The sequence below is a fragment of the Canis lupus genome, chromosome 25 (assembly GCF_048164855.1).
Source record: "Canis lupus baileyi chromosome 25, mCanLup2.hap1, whole genome shotgun sequence".
Classification (NCBI taxonomy): domain Eukaryota; kingdom Metazoa; phylum Chordata; class Mammalia; order Carnivora; family Canidae; genus Canis; species Canis lupus.
This window is the reverse complement of record NC_132862.1, coordinates 5,954,877-5,979,494: the sequence shown is the minus strand read 5'-3', so window position 1 is coordinate 5,979,494 and position 24,618 is coordinate 5,954,877. Positions and strand designations below refer to the sequence as shown.

General features: G+C 42.6%; 1 protein-coding gene across 1 annotated transcript; it reads left to right on the top strand.

Annotated features, from left to right (window-relative positions):
• Positions 1–4,985: 4,985 nt before the first annotated feature.
• Positions 4,986–5,990, top strand: LOC140616939 (olfactory receptor 8S1-like). Its single transcript, XM_072797591.1, has one exon. It carries the CDS (start codon positions 4,986–4,988, stop codon positions 5,988–5,990), a length of 1,005 nt encoding a protein of 334 aa, XP_072653692.1.
• Positions 5,991–24,618: the final 18,628 nt, after the last annotated feature.

Sequence of the window (24,618 nt, the reverse complement as noted above, 5' to 3'; positions counted from 1 at the left end):
CCAAAGTGCTCTAGGGCTCCAGCAGCTATTCCACTGCTCACCTATTCATGTCAAGTCCCAAACTGCCTCTTACCTTACTTACACTCATATTTTACAGATGCAGTGCCAGCCAAGGATCAAAGCATCCAAATACCAAAAATCACACTAAAATGGCCTTTATTACAAGGAGTCCTGCTAGCTTCCTAGAAGTGAGATTTTCATTAGCTGAGGCGCTGTCACATATTAAGCAATCAGGATTTCAGGTCTGATGTAACCTTACTCAAGGAATGACATTTACAGGGCCCAAGAGAAACAAAAGGCTACAGGCAAGAAGGCACAGGTGTTCTGGCCTCCCGCTGTCCTCTCCTAGACTTTAAATAATTGCCTTAATTCAGAAAATTGAAATATCACCCTGGAGACAACTCCTGTACCTCAGACTACATGTACCTTTCTAGTTAAGTGCAAGCTGTGGTTACTGAGTCCAGAGCTCAGCTTCAGGCTGGGACTTCAGGGATTACAGGGCAGCAGCCCCGCTTCCCCAGGGGGCCCACACCACCCCATGGCTTCTGAAGTACAGGCAGCCTTTTGATTGGTTCGGGTCAATTCTTCCTTCCTTAAGTGACACTCTGAGAAGAGCATTCAGAAGCACAGCGAGCATAAAGCAAGACCTAGCACACTACTGCCCCTGAGATCAGGAGAGAAGGTATTCATGAAATGTGTGTCTGTTGTTCAGAATATGAGCTGTTTGGAAATGTTGTCCCTGTCCTTCCATAGAGTGGCCTCCATTGCAGAATGACACCCCTCTATTTAGGGGTTCTGGAAAATAATCCTGATGCTCTGATAGATCCAGTGCTTCCAGAGCTTCCCCTATTCTAACTTCCTTCACTCACTGACAGCCAAGGGAACAGGCTATGTGCTCTGTAAAGAGGTGCTTGTGACAGGGCTTCTCTTATTGGGATTACCTACCAAGTGTCTGGTCCTGATGGCAAGGATGGAACACGTGGAGTTGCCTCCTCCAAGAAAAGCCAGGAGATGGTAATATCTTCTCTGTGTCTCTGGTGGTCCTCCTATTTTTCTGCCTGGGATGCTCTCTGAATGTTTCAATTCTGCTGGGGGGTTTTTCTCCTCCATCTCCACCTCAGGATCCCTTCCATTGGTCCTAAAGCCTCAGGCTCCTGCTCCACACATTCCTTGTCCCTAAGCTACAGGTGGGAACACCTCACTCCTTGGCAGACCATCTCCCCGGGTGGGACTCTATATCTCTCTCTGTCCAAACGGTGCTTTTGTACCAGCTGCCTGGACACATTTTCTCCATCCCTACCTCACCTGAAGACAGTGACACCTTAAAGTCTAGGCATCAATCCTCTCATGCTTCAGGATCCCAAAGCATTGAAAAAGGCTGACAGCTGGATGAAAAGAGGGTATCAGAGATAGGGCTCACACTGTTGGAGCCACCTGTTTTCCTGCCTGCTCAGTACAACAGTAGAAGCACAGTAGACTTCCTTTCCTTGATATTCAAGTCACCTGAGAACTAGTCACCGTGAGACACTGTGAATAGTGTGAGAGAGGAGAGCAGAAAACAGCTCTGAGAATCACTTCAAGTGGATCAAGTTTGTCTCAATTCCCACCTGCTTCCAGTGCTGATACGCTTCTCCCAGAAACAGATTTCATCCCATGCACCTAGCACCGAGGGTCTGCATGCCACAGACCAGCTCACAGGATTCCTAGAACCACCTTGTCTAGCCTGACCTTCTGCACACAACCTTCAGGCATTTCTTCATTCCAAAGACAGCTTTAAGCAGCCAGTATGCAAGTAAGTTTTCCACACGCCAAACACTCTCTCTTAACGGAAACTGGCTGTCAAAGGCTTCCTCTGTGGGCAAGATTTTGTGATCATAGCTCCAGCAGAGTTGTTCTCAACTTTGGGCTTCATCCTTAAGTCTGAAAAATAAATCTGTGATTTGCTATATTAGCAGCTCCATTGGAGAAGATGCTGATCTTAGTTAACCTCCTGAAAGCCACAAAATCATATACATACCCGATATCCTGCCATATAGCTTTGCAAGAGAAATTGATCAAATATCCAGGTGTCCGATGAATGTGAAGTGTCCCAGGTGGCAAAATAATGACGCAGGTGTTCATCGAAGACACTGCTAAAATCCCCTCCTTTAACAACTCCCAACCCTCCATCACCAGTCTCCCTACTTTCCCTCAATCCTCTCTTGCTCATGATCTATGTTCTGCATCTGGCATTGGTCTGGTATAGCTCAGGATTAAATGAAGCCAATATCTTCCCTTCAGAAGGGTGACTGCAAGTGTTTTATTTTAAAGCTTAATAGACCCAGGATGTAAATACTAAGAATAGTCCCTGTTCACTAAAGAAATCCCAGACATCAAAATGAAGTATTGTTCAAAATTGGTAATGGGGAGGAAGATTCCATTCTGTGAGCAACCTGAAAATCACATGAGAGAAGTAACTGGTGTCTTTGTTTATACATAATACAACCTACATCAGGACAGAAAAGGATTCTACACAACTACTACAGTGTTCTTCAGATGACAACTTGAACCCCCTGTGGGTACTGTAGCCCGGTACCCTTTGTGAGTGTCAGTGGAAGAAAGGAAGTGATTTTCAAGGTAGACATATCCATAAATATTTTGAAATACATGAGTCTTTGAAAAGAATGGCTTCCATTTATCATATCATTTTGTGTGGATTGCATAGATTCACCCAGAGTTTGCTCTCAGCAGTATCTGCAATTTTATCCATGCAGGATCCTCAAAAGTAACTTCTCCAACCAGTTATGCTTCACCATCACTGGAACAAAGCTAATATCCTGCAGGCACATAAGAGTGAACATCTCACTATCTGTCCTGGCACACAGGTAACCTAGACTCAGGGCTAAGATGGACTGAGGTGGGACTAGTGTATTTGTTAATTGAATCAGAAGTTAGGCTTTCCTTAATATAACTTAGCACCTAGTCATACATTGCTATCAAAGCCCAAAGGGTCAGAAGCAGGGTTCGCTGGGTCAGTGTGATAAATAGTTCTATGAGGACAGAAGCCTACTGTGGGATCAGACTGTGGATTGACAGACAAAAAAGAATACTGATCAGTTAGCTTTAAATGTCCAAGTGAGGAAGGAATCTTCTCATAGGACAGTGACTCCCTACATAGTCCAAGAAGTTAGGGGTCAAAATGAATCTTAGTATCCTCATTTTACTAAATGGCTCACCATCTGCTCCTCCTGGTTACACAGCTGAAATCTAGAGAAAGGGATCCAAAAAACTTTGTTTAAAAGAAAATTTGCATCTGACCCTAGAGGGGGGCCATAGAGGAATAACATGTCCACAATAAGAACACAAGCATACTCTTGCAATGCTGGCCACAGAGCCCTTGGATTCTATCAGTATGAGAGCAGGGGAGAGAGGATAGCAGCAGCATGACCTGATGAGCTCTGTGCTTATGATAACAACCTTGAATTTGAGCAGCTTGGCCTCCAATCTTTGTGAGTGGGGTGTCAGGCAACAGTGGAAGACAGCCATGTCTACCGTGTGCCTCCAGGCGCCAGTGCTGTGGGGCCCATGGAGGAAGGGATGAGATTGTGCTGAGCATGGTCAAGAGGTCTCTGAGGAACACAGGAGATGCCTCAATTGGACAGAGATTGGAGAGGTAATCAGAAGCTAATGGGTGGGACAGAGCCCGAGATATGCTGGTTTGTGACTACTTGTTGAATTGTGGCCTTGTTCTCATGGAGCTCACATCGGGGGTGGGGGGGGACCCAGATAGGTGTCCCCCATGAGCCAGACACAGAATCAGACCATCACATAAGGCACCTGAGAGCAGATGGCCCCGAGATTTGAACAGAGAGCTGAGAGTTCAAGGAGGGTGAAGTGTGTCAGGCTATAAGGAATTGAGCAGGGCTATAGGTGACATTGGAAGGCCCATGAGAGTCTGCATCTCTGGAATTAAGAGGAGAACATATAGAAGAGAAGGTGAGCAAATACACAGAAACAAACAGACTTTTCTGGTATCAAAAGCAGCCATAATGGCCAAAAGTTTAAGGGCAGATGAGGAAGAATTTAAAGGTCCAGGTAAGAAAAGTGTTCCTCATGATGTGGACTAAGCCTAGAAATTGCATTGTAATTAGAAAAATAATGGCGTTTATTTCCTTCTTCCTCTACTTACTGTAACATGACGTTGCAAATATCCCTTAATATGAGACTTCTCACAGGTAAAATGGGGATAAACTTCCTTATCCGGAGGCTAATAATTCCTTCTCCAATCTTATGGAACTACTTTGAAACAATTGAGATGGTCATTGAGAAGTGTATTTAATAGAGTTTTATTTTACTTAAATGCTTGTTATGAAGTAGAGAGCAGTGACACATTATGACTTCCATGGCCCCAGGTACTTTTGCCTTCATAGACCCCTTTCCATAAAAATTATTATAATTTATACTATTGAAGCAGTTTTTAAAATGGATACAATCCAGACTGTACTATGTTCACTTTTTCTTCTGATGTTAAAAGAAATGTATTTTTTTCATCGGCCATGTAAGATAGGCGCTTACTTTGCCTAATGGATGGCAACTCTGGTAAGGGGACATTGGATGATTGAAAAAAAATTATCATTCAGAATTTGAAGAGAAAGGTTTAGAAGATCCCTGCAGATACATGCTAGAATTTTTAGGTTTCTAAATGCTAGAAGATTGCAATAGAATCTTAATGCAGGGATGTGGAGGTGAACCAGCAAGACTCATTTTTCCAGGTAAATCCCTATGGAAGAAGAAGAAGATTCTCTGAACTGTGCAAACACTGTGAACCAGATCAGTTATAACCAAACAAGATAAAAATTCTTCCCGATAGACAGTGAGGGCAGCCTTGAGATGTCCGCACAGAGTATAGGGAAGCAGGGAAGCATGTATGGTAAGAGGAGTGATGACGTGAAGGAGAGGGATCTCATCACTATTTCTCTATTACTCCAGGGAAACCCCCTCCACAAATGGCCTGGAGGAACCACAGCACCATCACGGAGTTCATTCTCATTGGGCTGTCCGACGACCCCTACATCGAAGCTCTGCTCTTTGTGTTCTTCCTGGGGATCTACCTCCTGACTGTGATGGGGAACCTGATAATGCTGCTGGTGATCAGGGCTGATTCCCGCCTCCACACTCCCATGTACTTCTTCCTGAGTAACCTGTCCTTCCTAGACCTCTGCTTCTCTTCTGTCACTGTGCCCAAGCTCCTAAAGGACCTTCTGTCTGAGAAGAGAACCATCTCAGTGGAGGGCTGCCTCACCCAGGTGTTCTTTGTGTTTATCACACCAGGGACCGAAGCCTTTCTGCTCTCAGTGATGGCCTATGACCGCTATGCTGCCATCTGCCACCCACTGCTCTATGACCAGGTGATGAGCACCCAGTTCTGTGTGAAGCTGGTGTTGATCTCATGGGGTCTGGCCTGTCTCAATGCATTTATCATTGTGCTCTTGGCTATTAACCTGGACTTCTGTGAGGCCCAAACCATACAGCACTACACCTGCGAACTGCCCTCCCTCTTCCCTCTCTCTTGCTCAGATATTTCCATCAATGTTGACATCTTGATCTGCTCCACCTTACTGCATGGCCTTGGGACCTTCCTCCCAATCTTCTTCTCCTATGCCCGTATCGTCTCCACCATCCTGAGCATCAGCTCCACCTCAGGCAGAAGCAAGACTTTCTCCACCTGCTCTTCCCACCTCATTGCAGTGACCCTATTTTTTGGCTCAGGTTTGATTCGCTACCTTATGCCCACAACTGGTTCCTCCCTGGATTTGCTCCTGTCCTTGCAGTACAGTGCTGTAACACCCTTGCTGAATCCCCTCATCTACAGCCTAAAGAATAAAGAGGTGAAGGCAGCTGTGAGAAGGACACTGGGAAAATATCTCTTAAGTAGTGACAGACACATGGTTACAAAGACTGGGTTCCTTTGCATTTCTTTTTTTGTTCCCACCTTCTCCCACACACAGTGACACACTATTTGGAAGAAATATTCCTGAGTTTGTTCAAATATAGCTTGACTATTACTCCAAGCTGATAGTTCTTGACTAGGGCTCCTTATTGGAAAGTCTGTGCTCCATTGGTTGGAAGGGAATGCGGAGACAATTTTCCACAAAACATTTGGATAAGACACCAAAATAATTAGGTTGAAAAGATTCGATGATCATTTCAGGTGAATCAGCATCTGATGAGGTGTTGCACAAAGAACTAAAAACGAGGGAGACATTATTAAACAAAAGTTAACATTTGGGGCAGCCCCGGTGGCACAGCGGTTTGACACCGCCTGCAGCCCAAGGCGTGGTCCTGGAGACCCTGGATCGAGTCCCACGTCCGGCTCTCTGCATGGAGCCTGCTTCTCCTCCTGCCTGTGTCTCTGCCTCTCATTCTCTCTCTGTGCCTCTATGAATAAATAAATAAAATCTTTAAAAAAAAAAAAGTTAACATTTGCAAATCCCAACTTCTAGTATGTTTTTAAATAAAGCATTGGTAAATAGAAAAAATCCTATGTCAACAAAACAATCCAAACTTTATGTTGATGTGTTAAAAACCATAGGATACCTAGGAATAAACCTAACCAAAGAAGTAAAGGATCCGTACTCTGAAAACTATTGAACACTTATGAAAGAAATTGAAGAGGACACAAAGAAATGGAAAAACATTCCATGCTCTTGGATTAGAAGAACAAATATTGTCAAAATGTCCGTACTACTGAAAACAATCTACACATTTAATGCAATCCCTATCCAAACACTCCTAGCATATCTCACAGAGGTAGAACAAGCAATCCTAAAATTTTTATGGAACCAGATAAGACTGCACATAGCCAAAGCAATCTTGAAAAAGAAAAGCAAAGCTGGCCGCATCACAATTCTAGACATCAAGCTATATTTCAAAGCTGTAGTCATAAGACAGTTGGTACTGGTACAAAAACAGACACATAGGCCAATGGAGCAGAATAAAACCCATTAATGGACCTACAACTATATGGTCAACCAATCTTCAATAAAGAACGGTGAATATCCAATGGGGAAAAAGACAGTGTCTTCAACCAATGGTGTTGGGAAAACTGGACAGTAACATGCAGAAGAATGAAACTGCACCACTTTCCTACATCATACACAAATTCAAAAGTGACGAAAGACTTAAGCATGAGACAGGAAACCATCAAAATCCTAGAAGAAAACACAGGCAGCAACCTCTCTGACCTCGGCCACAGCAACTTCTTGCTAGACATGTCTCCAGAGGCAAGGGAAACAAAAGCAAAAATGAACTATTGGGACGTCATCAAGATAAAAAGCTTCAGCACAGCAAGGGAAACAATCAACAAACTAAAAGGCAACCTTCACAATGGGAGAAAATATTTGCAATGACCTATATCTGATAAATTAGTATCCAAAATCTATAATGAACTTGTCAAACTCAATACCAAAAAAACGAATAATCCAGTTAAGAAATGAGCAGAGGACATGAACAGATCTTTTCCAAAGTAAACATTCAGATAGCTAAAAGACACATGGAAAGTTGTTCAACATCACTCATCATCAGGGCAACACAAGTCAAAAATCACAGTGAGATATGTCCTCACATCTGTCAGAATGGCTAAAATTAACACAGGAAACAACAGGTGTTGGCAAGGAGGGGAGAAAGGAGAACCTTCTTGCACTGTTGGTGGGGATATAAACTGGTACAGCCAACTGGAAAACAGTATGGAAGTTCCTCTGAAAGTTAAGAATGGGGCAGCTGGGTGGCACAGTCAGTTGAGCATCTGACTCTTCAGTTTGGCTCAGGTCCTGATCTCAGGGTCTTGAGATGAATGAAGATCCACTTCAGATTCCCCACTCACCTGTAGTCTGCTTGGGATGCCCCCCCCCCTCTCAAATAAATAAACATTTTCCAAAACAAAAGTTAAAAATAAAACTGCCCTACACTCTAGCAATTGCACTACCAGGTATTTACACAAACAATACACAATATTGATTTAAAGGGACACACTCATCCTGATGTCTATAGCAGCAGCATCAATATATGCCAAATTATAGAAAGAGGCCAAAAGGCAATTGACTGATGAAGGGATAAAGAAGATACTATTCAGCCATCTAAAAGAATTTCAAGGAGTATAAATTACATTAAGAAAGGCCAAAAAAAAAAAAAGAAAGGCCGACTATTGGGGGCGGGGCAAGTTGGCGGAAAAGTAGGGTCCCCAAGTTACCTGTCCCCACCACTTACATAGATAATTTTCAAATCATTCTGAAAACCTACGAATGCGGCCTGAGTTTTAAAGAGAGAACAGCTGGAATGCTACAGAGAGACGAGTTCATGCTTCTAACATGGAAGGAAGTCGGAAAAAATAAAAAAGAATCCAGTGTGGGAAGGCCCCCCACGAGGAGCCAGGCTAAGGGGGACAATGGGAGCCTCCAGGGCAGGAAGGCTCAATCCTGGAGAAGAAGGAGCTTTACCAATCTTCCCAACGGAAAGGCGCCTGCAGGGAGCTCGGGCAGGATCCCAGGAGGGGCGGGGATGCCCTCAGGCTCCCGGGGGCACTAACAGAGGACCTGATCCCCAGGGGAGAGTGCGCCACACCACGCTGCCAAGCTCCCTAAAGGGCTGCAGTGTGTGCCAGCAGGCCCAGGAACAGCTCGGGCAGCGGCTCCGGGCAGAGGAGGCTGCGCGCCCTGGGAGCATGATTCCAGCAGTGCAGGCCCCGGAACCCAAGGTTCCAGTAGATTCAGCCCAGAATCCTGCACTCCCCTTAGGACAGGTGGAGGCCAGGAGGACACAGAACATCAAGGACGCTCCTGCCACCGAGCACCCTTGAGCTGTGCAGGTCAGTGCCCCCGCCTGGGAGCATCCTGGCCAGTGTGGACTGGGAGCTGTGGTAGTTCCCACGGGAGCTGACTCCAGGGCTGGAGAGCTGGCCACCGCCACTGTTGTTCCTCCTGGTGTCACCTTGTGCCTGGGAGGGAGCAGGGCTGCCAGGGAGCAGGGGCCTCACGGGGTAAACAACCCCCACTGAGCCCAGCACCTGGCGGGGGACGGGCATCTCCTCCAGGTGCACACACCTGAGAATCAGCACAGCAGGCCCCTCCCCCAGAAGACAAACTGGAAGGACAGGGGAAGAGCAAGTTCTTGACCGAGCAACGCTGGAAAGCTCCAGGGAAGTCAAGGGACTTACAATATGTAGAATCAGAGGATACCCTTCCTTTTTTTTGTTTGTTTGTTTTTCTCTCTTTTTTTTCATCCTTTTTCCATTACAACTCGTTTTTAGCCACTCTGCATGAAGCAAAATGACTAGAAAGAAGAACTCACCACAAAAGAAAGAATCAGAAACAGTCCTCTCTCCCACAGAGTTACAGAATTTGGATTACAATTGAATGTCAGAAAGCCAATTCAGAAGCACAATTATAAATCTACTGATAGCTCTGAAAAAAGCATAAAAGATTCAAGAGACTTCATGACTACAGAATTTAGATCTAATCAGGCCAAAATTAAAAATCAATTAATGGAGATGCAATCCAAACTAGATGTCCTAATGATGAGGGTTAATGAGGTAGAAGAAAGAGGAAGTGACATAGAAGACAAGTTGATGGCAAGGAAGGAAGCTGAGGAAAAAGAAAAACAATTAAAAGATCATGAGGAAAGGTTAAGGGAAATAAATGACAGCCTCAGAAGGAAAAATCTACATTTAATTGGGGTTCCAGAGGGCGCTGAAAGGGACAGAGGACCAGAAAGTGTATTTGAACAAATCATAGCTGAGAACTTCCCTAACTTGAGGAGGGAAATAGGCATTCAGATCCAGGAGATAGAGAGATTCCCCCTGAAATCAATAAAAACCATTCAACACCCCGACATTTAATAGTGAAACTTGCAAATTCCAAAGATAAAGAGAAAATCCTTAAAGCAGCAAGAGACAAGAGATCTGTAACTTATATGGGGAGAAATATTAGATTAACAACAGCCCTCTCCACAGAGACCTGGCAGGGCAGAAAGGGCTGGCAGGATATATTCAGGGTCCTAAATGAGAAGAACATGCAGCCAAGAATATTTTATCCAGCAAGGCTTTCATTCAGAATAGAAGGAGAGATAAATAGCTTGCAAGATAGGCAGACACTGAAAGAATATGTGACCACCAAACCAGCTCTGCAAGAAATATTAAGAGGATTCTGTAAAAGAAAGAGGAAGCCCAAAGAAATAATCCACAAAACAGGGACTGAGTAGGTATTACAACGACACTAAATTCATATCTTTCAATAGTTACTCTGAGTGTGAATGGGCTAAATGATTCTATCACAAGATGCACGGTTTTGGACTGTATAAAAAAGCAAGACCCATCTATTTGCTGTCTACAAGAGACTCATTTTAGACCTAAGGACACCTCCAGCATGAAAATGAAAGGTTGCAGAATCATTTACCATTCAAATGGTCCTCAAAAGAAACCTGGAGTAGCCATCCTCATATCAGGTAAATTAAAGTTTATCCCAAACACTGTAGTAACAATGAAAAGGGACACTATATCACACTTAAAGGGTCTATCCAACAAGAAGAACTAACAATCATGAATATTTATGCTCCTAATGTGGGAGCTGCCAAGTATATCAATCAATTAATAACCAAAGTAAAGACATACTTAGATAATAATACACTTATACTGGGAGACTTCAACACGGTGCTTTCTGTAAATGACAGATCTTCTAAGCACAACATCTCCAAAGAAACAAGAGCTTTAAATGATACACTGGACCAGATGGATTTCACAGATATTTACAGAACTTTACATTCAAACACAACTGAATACACATTCTTCTCAAGTGCACATGGAACTTTCTCCAGAATAGACCACATACTAGGGCACAAATCAGGTCTTAACTGATACCAAAATACTGGGATTGTCCCCTGCATATTTTCAGACCACAATGCTTTGAAACTAGAATGCAATCACAAGAAGAAATTTGGAAGAAATTCAAATTTGGATTGGAGGTTAAAGACCACCCTGCTAAAAGATGAAGTGGTCAACCAGGAAATTAGAGAAAAATTAAAAAGATTCATGGAAACTAATGAAAATGAAGATACAACTGGTCAAAATCTTTGGATACAGCAAAAGCAGTCCTGAACGGGAAATACATCGCAATACAAGCACCCCTAAAAAACTGGAAAGAACTCAAATACACATACTAACCTTACACCTAAAGGAACTGGAGAAAGAACAGCAAATAAAACCTACACCCAGCAGAAGAAGAGAGTTAATAAAGATTCGAACAGAACTCTGTGAAATAGAGACCAGAAGAACTGTGGAACAGATCAACAAAACCAGGAGTTGGTTCTTTGAAAGAATTAATAGATAGATAAATCATTAGCCAGCCTTATGAAAAAAAAGACTCAAATTAATAAAATCATGAATGAAATAAAAGAGATCACCACCAATACCAAGGAAATACAAACGATTTTAAAAACATATTATGAACAACTATACGCCAATAAATTAGGCAATCTAGAAGAAATGGATGCATTTCTGGAAAACCACAAACTACCAAAACTGGAACAGGAAGAAACAGAAAACCTGAACAGGCCAATAACCAGGGAGGAAATTGAAGCAGTCATCAAAAACCTCCCAAGACACCAGAGTCCAGGGCCAGATGGCTTCCCTGGGGAATTCTATCAAACGTTTAAAAAAGAAACCATACCGATTCTACTAAAGCTGTTCGGAAAGATAGAAAGAGATGGAGTACTTCCAAACTCGTTCTATGAGGCCAGCATCACCTTAATTCCAAAACCAGACAAAGACCCCACCAAAAAGGAGAATTACAGACCAATATCCCTGATGAACATGGATGCAAAAATTCTCAACAAGATACTAGCCAATAGGATACAACAGTACATTAGGATTATTCACCATGATCAAGTGGGATTTATCCCCGGAATGCAAGTCTGGTTCAACACTCATAAAGCAATCGATGTGATAGATCATACAAGCAAGAGAAAAACAAGAACCATATGATCCTCTCAATAGAGGCAGAGAAAGCATTTGACAAATCCATCCATTCATTCCTGATCAAAACTCTTCAGAGTGGAGGGATAGAGGGAACATTCCTCAGCATCTTAAAATCCATCTATGAAAAGCCCACAGCAAATATCATTCTCAATGTGGAAACACTGGGAGCCTTTCCCGTAAGATCAGGAACACAACAGGGATGACCACTCACCACTGCTATTCAACATGCCCTATGACCCAGCAATTGCAGTGCTGGGGATTTACCCCAAAGATACTGATGCAGTGAAACAGCAGGACACCTGCATCCCAATGTTCACCGCAGCAGTGTCCATAATAGCCAAACTCTGGAAGGAGCCTCAGTGTCCATCAAAAGCTGAATGAATAAAGAAGATGTGGCCTAAGTGGGAGGAGGGGCAAGATGGCAGAAGAGTAGGGTCCCCAAATCACCTGTCCCCACCAAATTACCTAGATAACCTTCAAATCATCCTGAAAATCTACGAATTCAGCCTGGGATTTAAAGAGAGACCAGCTGGAATGCTACAGTGAGAAGAGTTCGCGCTTCTATCAAGGTAGGAAGACGGTGAAAAAGAAATAAAGAAACAAAAGGCCTCCAAGGGGGAGGGGCCCCGCGAGGAGCCGGGCTGAGGCCGGGGCGAGTGTCCCCAGGACAGGAGAGCCCCGTCCCGGAGAAGCAGGAGCTGCACCGACCTTCCCGGGCGGAAAGGGGCTCGCAGGGAGGTGGAGCAGGACCCAGGAGGGCGGGGATGCCCTCGGGCTCCCGGGGACACTAACCGGCACCTGCGCCCCGGGAGAGTGCGCCGAGCTCCCTAAGGGCTGCAGCGCGCACGGCGGGACCCGGAGCAGCTCGGAGGGGCTCGGGCGGCGGCTCCGCGGAGGGGGCTGCGGGGCGGGAGCAGCTCGGGGGCCTCGGGGGCGGCTCCACGGAGGGGGCTGCGGGGCGGGAGCGCGAATCCACCAGCGTAGGCCCCGGAGCACAGGGCGCCGGGACACAGCCCAGGATCCGGCCTCCCCCGGGACAGGCAGAGGCCGGGAGGGCCCAGGACAGCGAGGACGCTCCTGCCCCAGCTGAGCAGATCAGCGGCCCCACCCGGAGCCTCCAGGCCCTGCAGACAGAGAGCTCCGGAGTTACTGTGGGGGCTGACTCCAGGGCTCCAGAGCTGGCCCCGGCACTGGGGTTGTTCCGCCTGGGGCTTCACGGGGTAAACAGCCCCCACTGAGCCCTGCACCAGGCAGGGGCACAGCAGCTCCCCCAACTGCTAACACCTGAAAATCAGCACAACAGGCCCCTCCCCCAGAAGACCAGCTAGAAGGACAAGTTCCAGGGGAAGTCAAGGGACTTAAAGTACACAGAATCAGAAGATACTCCCCCGTGTTTTTTTTTTTTTTATTTCTGATTGATTCCCCTACCCTTTTTCTTCCCCTTTCTTTCTTTTTCTTTCTCTTTTTCTTCTCCTTTTTCCTTTTTTCTTCCTTTTTTCATTTTCTCTTTTCTTTCCTTCTTTCTCTCCTCTCTTTTGCTCCTTTTCCCAATACAACTTTTTTTTGGCCTCTCTACACTGAGCAAAATGACTAGAAGGAAAACCTCACCTCAAAAGAAAGAATCAGAAACTGTCCCCTCTCCCACAGAGTTACAAAATTTGAATTACAATTCAATGTCAGAAAGCCAATTCAGAAGCACTATTATACAGCTACTGGTGGCTCTGGAAAAAAGCATAAAGGACTCAAGAGACTTCATGACTGCAGAATTTAGATCCAATCAGGCAGAAATTAAAAATCAATTGAATGAGATGCAATCCAAACTAGAAGTCCTAACGACGAGGGTTAACGAGGTGGAAGAACGAGTGAGTGACATAGAAGACAAGTTGATGGCAAAGAGGGAAACTGAGGAAAAAAGAGACAAACAATTAAAAGACCATGAAGATAGATTAAGGGAAATAAACGACAGCCTGAGGAAGAAAAACCTACGTTTAATTGGGGTTCCCGAGGGCGCCGAAAGGGACAGAGGGCCAGAATATGTATTTGAACAAATCCTAGCCGAAAACTTTCCTAATCTGGGAAGGGAAACAGGCATTCAGATCCAGGAAATAGAGAGATCCCCCCCTATAATCAATAAAAACCGTTCAACACCTCGACATTTAATAGTGAAGCTTGCAAATTCCAAAGATAAAGAGAAGATCCTTAAAGCAGCAAGAGACAAGAAATCCCTGACTTTTATGGGGAGGAGTATTAGGGTAACAGCAGACCTCTCCACAGAGACCTGGCAGGCCAGAAAGAGAAAGGGCTGGCAGGATATATTCAGGGTCCTAAATGAGAAGAACATGCAACCAAGAATACTTTATCCAGCAAGGCTCTCATTCAAAATGGAAGGAGAGATAAAGAGCTTCCAAGACAGGCAGGAACTGAAAGAATATGTGATCTCCAAACCAGCTCTACAAGAAATTTTAAGGGGGACTCTTAAAATTCCCCTTTAAGAAGAAGTTCAGTGGAACAATGCACAAAAACAAGGACTGAATAGATATCACGATGACACTAAACTCATATCTGTCAATAGTAACTCTGAACGTGAACGGGCTTAATGACCCCATCAAAAGGCGCAGAGTTTCAGACTGGATAAAAAAACAGGACCCATCTATTTGCTGTCTACAAGAGACTCATTTTAGACAGAAGGACACCTACAGCCTGAAAGTAAAAGGTTGGAGAACCATTTACCATTCAAATGGTCCTCAAAAGAAAGCAGGGGTAGCCATCCTTATATCAGATAAACTAAAATTTACCTCGATAACTGTAGTGAGAGATGAAGAGGGACACTATATCATACTTAAAGGATCTATCCAACAAGAGGACTTAATCCTCAATATATATGCCCCGAATGTGGGAGCTCCCAAATATTCAAATCAATTAATAACCAAAGTGAAGAAATACTTAGATAATAATACACTTATACTTGGTGACTTCAATCTAGCTCTTTCTACCCTCAATAGGTCTTCTAAGCACAACAACTCCAAAGAAACAAGAGCTTTAAATGATACACTGGACCAGATGGATTTCACAGATATCTACAGAACTTTACATCCAAACTCAACTGAATACACTTTCTTCTCAAGTGCACATGGAACTTTCTCCAGAATAGACCACATAGTGGATCACAAATCGGGTCTGAACCGATACCAAAAGATTGGGATCGTCCCCTGCATATTCTCAGACCATAATGCCTTGAAATTAGAACTAAATCACAACAAGAAGTTTGGAAGGACCTCAAACACGTGGAGGTTAAGGACCATCCTGCTAAAAGATGAAAGGGTCAACCAGGAAATTAAGGAAGAATTAAAAAGATTCATGGAAACTAATGAGAATGAGGATACAACCGTTCAAAATCTTTGGGATGCAGCAAAGCAGTCCTGAGGGGGAAATACATCGCAATACAAGCATCCATTCAAAAACTGGGAAGAACTCAAATACAAAAGCTAACCTTACACATAAAGGAGCTAGAGAAAAAACAGAGATGGACCCTACACCCAGCAGAAGAAGAGAGTTCATTAAGATTCGAGCAGAACTCAATGAAATCGAGACCAGAAGAACTGAGGAACAGATCAACAAAACCAGGAGTTGGTTCTTTGAAAGAATTATAAGATAGATAAACCATTAGCCAGCCTTATTAAAAAGAAGAGAGAGAAGACTCAAATTAATAAAATCATGAATGAGAAAGGAGAGATCACTACCAACACCAAGGAAATACAAACGATTTTAAAAACATATTATGAACAGCTATACGCCAATAAATTAGGCAATCTAGAAGAAATTGATGCAATTCTGGAAAACCACAAACTACCAAAACCGGAGCAGGAAGAAATAGAAAACCTTAACAGGCCAATAACCAGGGAGGAAATTGAAGCAGTCATCAAAAACCTCCCAAGACACAAGAGTCCAGGGCCAGATGGCTTCCCTGGGGAATTCTATCAAACGTTTAAAAAAGAAACCATACCGATTCTAGCAAAGCTGTTTGGAAAGATAGAAAGAGATGGAGTACTTCCAAATTCATTCAATAAGGGATCCCTGGGTGGCTCAGTGGTTTGACGCCTGCCTTTGGCCCAGGGTGCGATACTGGAGTCCCGGAATCAAGTCCTACATCGGGCTCCCGGCATGGAGCCTGCTTCTCTCTCTGCCTGTGTCTCTGCCTCTGTGTGTGTGTGTGTGTGTGTGTGTGTGTGTGTGTGTCTATCATAAATAAATAAAAATCTTTAAAAAAAAATTTGTTCTATGAGGCCAGCATCACCTTAATTCCAAAACCAGACAAAGACCCAACCAAAAAGGAGAATTACAGACCAATATCCCTGATGAACATGGATGCAAAAATTCTCAACAAGATACTAGCCAATAGGATACAACAATACATTAAGAAAATTATTCACTATGACCAAGTAGGATTTATCCCCGGGACACAAGGCTGGTTCAACACTCTTAAAACAATCAATGTGATCCATCATATCAGCAAGAGAAAAACCAAGAACCATATGATCCTCTCATTAGATGCCGAGAAAGCATTTGACAAAATACAACATCCATTCCTGATCAAAACTCTTCAGAGTGTAGGGATAGAGGGAACATTCCTTGACATCTTAAAAGCCATCTATGAAAAGCCCACAGCAAATATCATTCTCAATGGGGAAGCACGGGGAGTCTTTCCCCTAAGATCAGGAACAAGTCAGGGATGTCCACTCTCACCACTGCTATTCAACATACTACTGGAAGTCCTAGCTTCAGCAATCAGACAACAAAAAGACATTAAAGGCATTCAAATTGGCAAAGAAGTCAAACTCTCCCTCTTCGCCGATGACATGATACTCTACATAGAAAACCCAAAAGACTCAACCCCAAGATTGTTAGAACTCATACAGCAATTTGGTAGCGTGGCAGGATACAAAATCAATGCCCAGAAACCAGTGGCATTTCTATACACTGAGACTGAAGAAAGAGAAATTAAGGAGTCAATCCCATTTACAATTGCACCCAAAAGCATAAGATACCTAGGAATAAACCTAACCAAAGAGGTAAAGGATCTATACCCTCAAAACTATAGAACACTTCTGAAAGAAATTGAGGAAGACACAAAGAGATGGAAAAATATTCCATGCTCATGGATTGGAAGAATTAATATTGTGAAAATGTCAATGCTACCCAGGGCAATATACACGTTTAATGCAATCCCTATCAAAATACCATGGACTTTCTTCAGAGAGTTAGAACAAATTATTTTAAGATTTGTGTGGATCAGAAAAGACCCCGAATAGCCAGGGGAATTTTTTTTTTTTATGATAGCCACAGAGAGAGAGAGAGAGAGGCAGAGACACAGGCAGAGGGAGAAGCAGGCTCCATGCACCGGGAGCCCGATGTGGGATTTGATCCCGGGTCTCCAGGATCGCGCCCTGGGCCAAAGGCAGGCGCCAAACCGCTGCGCCACCCAGGGATCCCAGCCAGGGGAATTTTAAAAAAGAAAACCATATCTGGGGGCATCACAATGCCAGATTTCAGGTTGTACTACAAAGCTGTGGTCATCAAGACAGTGTGGTACTGGCACAAAAACAGACACATAGATCAATGGAACAGAATAGAGAACCCAGAAGTGGACCCTCAAATTTATGGTCAACTAATATTCGACAAAGCAGGAAAGACGATCCACTGGAAGAAAGACAGTCTCTTCAATAAATGGTGCTGGGAACATTGGACATCCACATGCAGAAGAATGAAACTAGACCACTCTCTTGCACCATACACAAAGATAAACTCAAAATGGATGAAAGATCTAAATGTGAGACAAGATTCCATCAAAATCCTAGAGGAGAACACAGGCAACACCCTTTTAGAACTCAGCCACAGTAACTTCTTGCAAGATACATCCACGAAGGCAAAAGAAACAAAAGCAAAAATGAACTATTGGGACTTCATCAAGATAAGAAGCTTTTGCACAGCAAAGGATACAGTCAACAAAACTAAACTGAAAGCCTACAAAATGGGAGAAGAGATTTGCAAATGACGTATCAGATAAAGGGCTAGTTTCCAAGATCTATAAAGAACTTCTTAAACTCAACACCAAAGAAACAAACAATCCAATCATGAAATGGGCAAAAGACATGAAGAGAAATCTCACAGAGGAAGACATAGACATGGCCAACATGCACATGAGAAAATGCTCTGCATCACTTGCCATCAGGGAAATACAAATCAAGACCACAATGAGATACCACCTCACACCAGTGAGAATGGGGAAAATTAACAAGGCAGGAAACAACAAATGTTGGAGAGGATGCGGAGAAAAGGGAACCCTCTGACACTGTTGGTGGGAATGTGAACTGGTGCAGCCACTCTGGAAAACTGTGTAGAGGTTCCTCAAAGAGTTAAAAATAGACCTGCCCTACGACCCAGCAATTACACTGTTGGGGATTTACCCCAAAGATAAAGATGCAATGAAACGCCGGGACACCTGCACCCCGATGTTTCTAGCAGCAATGTCCACAATAGCCAAACTGTGGAAGGAGCCTTGGTGTCCATCGAAAGATGAATGGATAAAGAAGATGTGGTTTGTGTATACAATGGAATATTACTCAGCCATTAGAAACGACAAATACCCACCATTTGCTTCAACGTGGATGGAACTGGAGGGTATTATGCTGAGTGAAGTAAGTCAATCGGAGAAGGACAAACAGTGTATGTTCTCATTCATTTGGGGAATATAAATAATAGTGAAAGGGAATATAAAGGAAGATAGAAGAAATGTGTGGGAAATATCAGAAAGGGAGACAGAACATAAAGACTCCTAACTCTGGGAAATGAACAAGGGGTGGTGGAAGGGGAGGAGGGCAGGGGATGGGGATTAATGGGTGACGGGCACTGAGGGGGGCACTTGATGGGATGAGCACTGGGTGTTATTCTGTATGTTGGTAAATTGAACACCAATAAAAAATTAATTTATTTAAAAAAAAAGAAGATGTGGTCTAAATATACAGTGGAATATTACTCAGCCATTAGAAACGAGGAATACCCACCATCTGCTTCAACGTGGATGGAACTGGAGGGTATTATGCTGAGTGAAATAAGTCTATCGGAGAAGGACAAACATTATATGGTCTCATTCATTTGGGGAATATAAAAAATAGTGAAAGGGAAAAAAGGGAAAAGGAGAGAAAATGAGTAAAAATATCAGTGAGGGTGACAAAACATGAGAGACTCCTAACCCTGGGAAACGAACTAGGGGTAGTGGAAGGGGTGGTGGGCAGGGGGTTGGGGTGACTGGGTGACAGGCACTGAGGGGGGCACTTGACAGGATGAGCACTGGCTGTTATGCTATATGAGGGCAAATTGAACTCCAATAAAAAAAATTTTTTTTAAAAAGAAAGGCCACCTATAAGCAATGACTATCATAGGCCTCTCTTTATTCATTTATTACTTGATATTTAATATAATAATATTTTATATAAAATTGTATATGGCTCCAATTGACAAATGACAATCTGATATGCAAATGTAGTAAGTAATGTCGAAACTAAAAAAACCGTAGTAAAAATTTAATGAACCAAAGAATATTATATACTACAGTTATAAATCAGTACGAAGGCAACCATTATCTTCATCTATCTCATATGCATTCACTAATAATCAAGAATAATTTATGCTTCTGAAAACTCAAATCCAATTATTACCGAGATAACTTAACCAAACATAAGAAAAGGAGGATAAGGAAGTTTAAAGGCACAAATTAACAAGTCAGACACAGAAAAATATAATTAAGAAGTAAGTTCAGACATTCAAAAAGATCTATAAATTGGGCATTACTCCATAAATACATCCAAGAAAAAAAGAAAAAGAAATCAATAATACAACTCTTATAAAAGAATAAAAATTGGGCAGCCCAGGTGGCTCAGCAGTTTAACGCCACCTTCAACCCAGGGCATGATCCTAGAGACCCGGGATCCAGTCCCAAGTCAGCCTCCCTGCAGGGAGCCTGTTTTTCCCTCTGCCTGTGTCTTTGCCTCTCTCTATGTGTGTCTCTCATGAATGAATAAATAAAATCTTTAAAAAAAAAAAGAAGGAATAAAAATTTTAGGAAATACTAAGATTCATCTCAATACATTTGAAAAGCAGGCTTTTGTTTAATTTAGAGGAATATGTAACTCAAGAAAAATAAAATTGAACCATTACTCAGCCATTAGAAATGACAAATACCCACCATTTGCTTTGACGTGGATGGAACTGGAGGGTATTATGCTGAGTGAAGTAAATCAATCGGAAGGACAATCATCATATAGTTTGACTCATATGGGGAATATACAAAATAGTGAAAGGGATTATAGGGGAAAGGAGAGGAAATGAGTGGGAAAAATCAGAGAAAGCGACAGAACATGAGAGACTCCTAACTCTGGGAGACGAACAAGGGGTAGTGGAAGGGAAGGTGGGGAGGGGGTGACTGGGTGACGGGCACTGAGGGGGCACTTGACAGGACGAGCACTGGGTGTTTTGCTATATGTTGGCAAATCGAACTCCAATAAAAACATATACAAAAAAAAAAGAGCAGCAACAAAAACACTGCAGAAGAAAAATGGCAAAGAACATGAATAAATGGTCCACAGAACAGGAAGTAACAGCAAATATAGATGAAAAACAAACAAAGAATTACCTCAAGTTGCAGGAAAAGGTACACTTCTGGTACACTGCTGGTACTCTTACACTGCTGGGAGGAATGCAAGCTGGTATAACCAGTCTGGAAAACAGTATGGAGTTGAGTTAGGGACAGATGGAGCTAGGCAGGGAAAAATAAGGGAAAGGCCCAGAGTCAGGCTCCCATAAATCCCAAGGATACTAGAGATAAGGCAACAAAAACAGAGAAAAGGAAGTAAATCTGGCCCCCTGGCTCCAAAATGTTATCTTCCTATGACAGCTACAAAGTAATCACAAAGACTCACCAGACTAAAAGACAGCCTTATGTCATTCACTCAAGACAGCACAAGAAATCTCAAGGCCATAAACTCCCTGGTTAGGCTCTCAATAAAAGGCCAGCCAATAAAGCCCTCAATGGCAACTCTGTCCGGAACCCCCTCACTCCTGATAGCATTTTCTGTATCCTTGCATAATAAACATCTATCATCTTTACTCACTCTCCTTTGTCCACGAGATTCATTCTTCCACTCCCTGAGACAAGAACCAAGCTCTCTTGCACCAGAAGTTCCTCAAAAAGTTAAAAATAGAGCTACCCACAACCCAGAAATTACACTACGAGGCATTTACCCAAAAGATACAAATGTAATGATCCAAGGGGGCACTTGCACCTCAATGATTAAAGAACCAATGTCCACATGGTCAAACTATGGAAAGAGCCCAGATGTCCATTGGCAAATGAATGGATAAAGAAGATGTGCTACATATATACAAAGGACTATTACTCAGCCATTAAAAAAAAAATGAAATTTTACCATTGGCAACAAGGTGGATGGAACTGGAGGGTACTATGCTGAGCAAAATAAGTCAATCAGAGGAAGACAATTATCGTATGATTTCACTCATATGTGGAATTTGAGACAGAGGATCATAAGAGAGGGGAGGGAAAAATAAAGAAGACAAAATCATAAAGGGAGACAAACCATAAATGACTCTTAACTATAGGAAACCAACTGAGGGTTGCTAAGGGTAGGTAAGTAACGGGATGGGGTAACTGGATGATAGACATTAAGGAGGGCATGATATGTAATGAGCACTGGGTGTTACATACAAATGATGAATCAGTGAAATCTACCTCTGAAGCTAATAATACACTGTGTTAATTAAGTGAATTTAAATTAAATTAATTTTTCTTTTTTTAATATTTTTATCTATTTATTCATGAGAGACACAGAGAGAGGCAGAGACACAGACAGAGGGAGAAACAGGCTCCAGGCAAGAAACCTTGACCAAGATCACACCCTGAGCAGAAGGCAGACACTCAATGGCTGAGCCACCCAGGTGCCCCTCAATTAATTTTTCTAAGTAGCTCAAAAGGGCAACAAGCACAGACAGTTTTTCAGATGAGTTCAAACTTCAGTGTTAAAGATTTTATCTATTCATGAGAGACACAGAGAGAGAGAGGCAGAGACACAGACAGAGGGAGAAGCAGCCTCCATGCAGGGAGCCCAAAGTGAGACTCCATCCTGGAACTCCAGGATCACACCCCAGGCTGAATGAAGGTAGCATCAAGCCGCTGAGCCACCCAGGCTTCCCAACTTCAATGTTATATGTATTGTTTAGAGTACAGAATCAAAATACAAATACAAAATATGTAACATTAAATAATATTCAACCACATGCTTCATGATAACAGATAATACCAGACTGAAGTAATTACAGTGTAATAAAACAACACTGCTACTCATATTACTTGAGAAGATGATGCAATTTCCCTCCAAAGCAGTGAGACAAGATGAGAAGATGACATTTACAATTGCAAGAGTGGGATCTACAAATATCAGAGTTCATCATGATTATCTACCCAGAAATCTAAGAAATCTCGATCAGAAATGAGAATTTATTAGCATTCCAGGAGAATTCAGAAAGGGAAAAAATTGTTGAATATTCTTGCAATCAGTAGTTTTTCTATTAGTCGATAGCAATTGTGAACCAAAAAGATATATCATACAAAAAGCCATTTGCTACAGCAAGATCAATATATAAACATCAGGATTAAACTTCATAAGCACACAGAGCTCAAACGAGCAGACCAAAGCAACAAAACTGAACAAAAATGACACAAGATGTGCTTGACTCAGCAGAGTATGTATTCATTAGGCATCTTCAAGTGACCAAAATGTGATTAACAATAACAGAAACTTAAGATTTATCATTGAACTAGCAATAGGTCTGGAGATACATAGCTCCAGTTAGTTGAGTAACTCAATCAAATCATCAATGAAGTGGCTTCTTCCCATCCATCTCCTGTGCCATCTTCATGCATTAGATTTCATCCTCCTCCTTGCTGTAGGGTAAGCCTTGAGAGCTGTGTTCTCTCTTGTAATGCAAGGGCCTGACTTACGCTTTGGTTGTTTAGGCATCTTGAATAAACCCACTGCCAGGAGTGGAATCCACCAGATACAGAGATACTGGTTCTTTTCCACAGCTGACTATTTCAACTCCATATTCTTTTGTTTTTGTTTTTGTTTTTTTCTCTCCCCGAACTTTAAATTCCCACTCTTGTGTTAAAATTCACCAACAGAAAGGGAGCCCAGGAAACCCCAGGTCCCCAACCTTGACCCAAGTAAAAGGAAAACGAGGCATTCTTTCCTTCTCTCCCTTCCCCCAAAGACTTCACCAGGTGGGCCTAGTGATCTATGAAATTTCCAGGTCTTATAAGTAATAAATCTTTGTTTCTTCAGGGATGCCTGGGTGTATCAGTGGTTGAACGTCTGCCTTCAGCTCAGGGTGTTGTCCCAGGGTCCAGGATCAAGTCCCACATAGGGCTCTTTGTGGGGAGCCAACTCCTCCCTCTGCCTATATCTTTGCCTCTCTCTCTCCCTTTCTCTCTCTCTCTCTCTCTCTCTGTCTCTCTTCCTGTCTATCATGAATAAATTTTAAAAACTTTTTTAAAATATTTTTATTTTTTTCAGTTCCTGATGATTGTCATTAACGGCATCTATAAAAGAAACCATAAGCGTAAAACCAGGAGAAAAATTGGTTTGGAAAGTGAACCTGGGTAGTTTATGGGGCCAAGGTATGTCCAACCCACAGCTGAACTATCCATAGGCTAACACTGGCACAAAACTCTTCTCTAGGTGGCTTCCTCCTAGGGATCATAGTCTTATAAAACACAAACCAAAGCTAATAGAAGAAATATGGGTACTTTAGCCTGTTCTTGAGCTTTACATAAATGAAACCATTCGAAAATACTAGAACTCTGAAAACTCAGTCTCCCAAGTCTTGATGAGGAGATGGTAACCTTCAATCTCCTTTACCTTGTGTTTGCTTTTTACACTCATCATCTCAGGTAAAAGAACAAGTAATGAGTGCTGGGAAAATTGGACATCCACATGCAGAAGAAAGAAACTAGACCACTCTCTTTCACCATACACAAAGATAAACTCAAAGTGGATGAAAGAACAAAATGTGAGACAAGATTCCATCAAAATCCTAGAGGAGAACACAGGCAATACCCTTTTTGAACTCAGCCACAGCAACTTCTTGCAAGATACATCCATGAAGGCAAGAGAAACAAAAGCAAAAATGAATTATTGTGACTTCATCAGATAAGAAGCTTCTGCACAGCAAAACAAACAAACAAACAAAAAACAGTAAACAAAACTAAAAGACAACCTACAGAATGGGAGAAGATATTTGCAAATGACCTGTCATTTTTGTCTCTCACCTTACAAGGCAATGTTCTCTAGATGAATTCACCTTCAGCTTTGCTACTTACAATTGTCTATTTGCATGTCCTTAAGGAGTCTCTTTGCATGACAATTGTCAATTTCCCTGATCTTGCTGCTTTTAAGAATCTACAGTGTTTGCTGATCCAACACATAAAGCTGTGTTGGGTCTTAAACCCTGAAAATGCTAAAAGGGAAAAATGTTAGTAGAGATTT

Excerpts from the sequence above, each read along its gene's own strand:
- LOC140616939 (XM_072797591.1), top strand. The coding sequence starts at position 4,986 with ATGGCCTGGAGGAACCACAGCACCATCACGGAGTTCATTCTCATTGGG.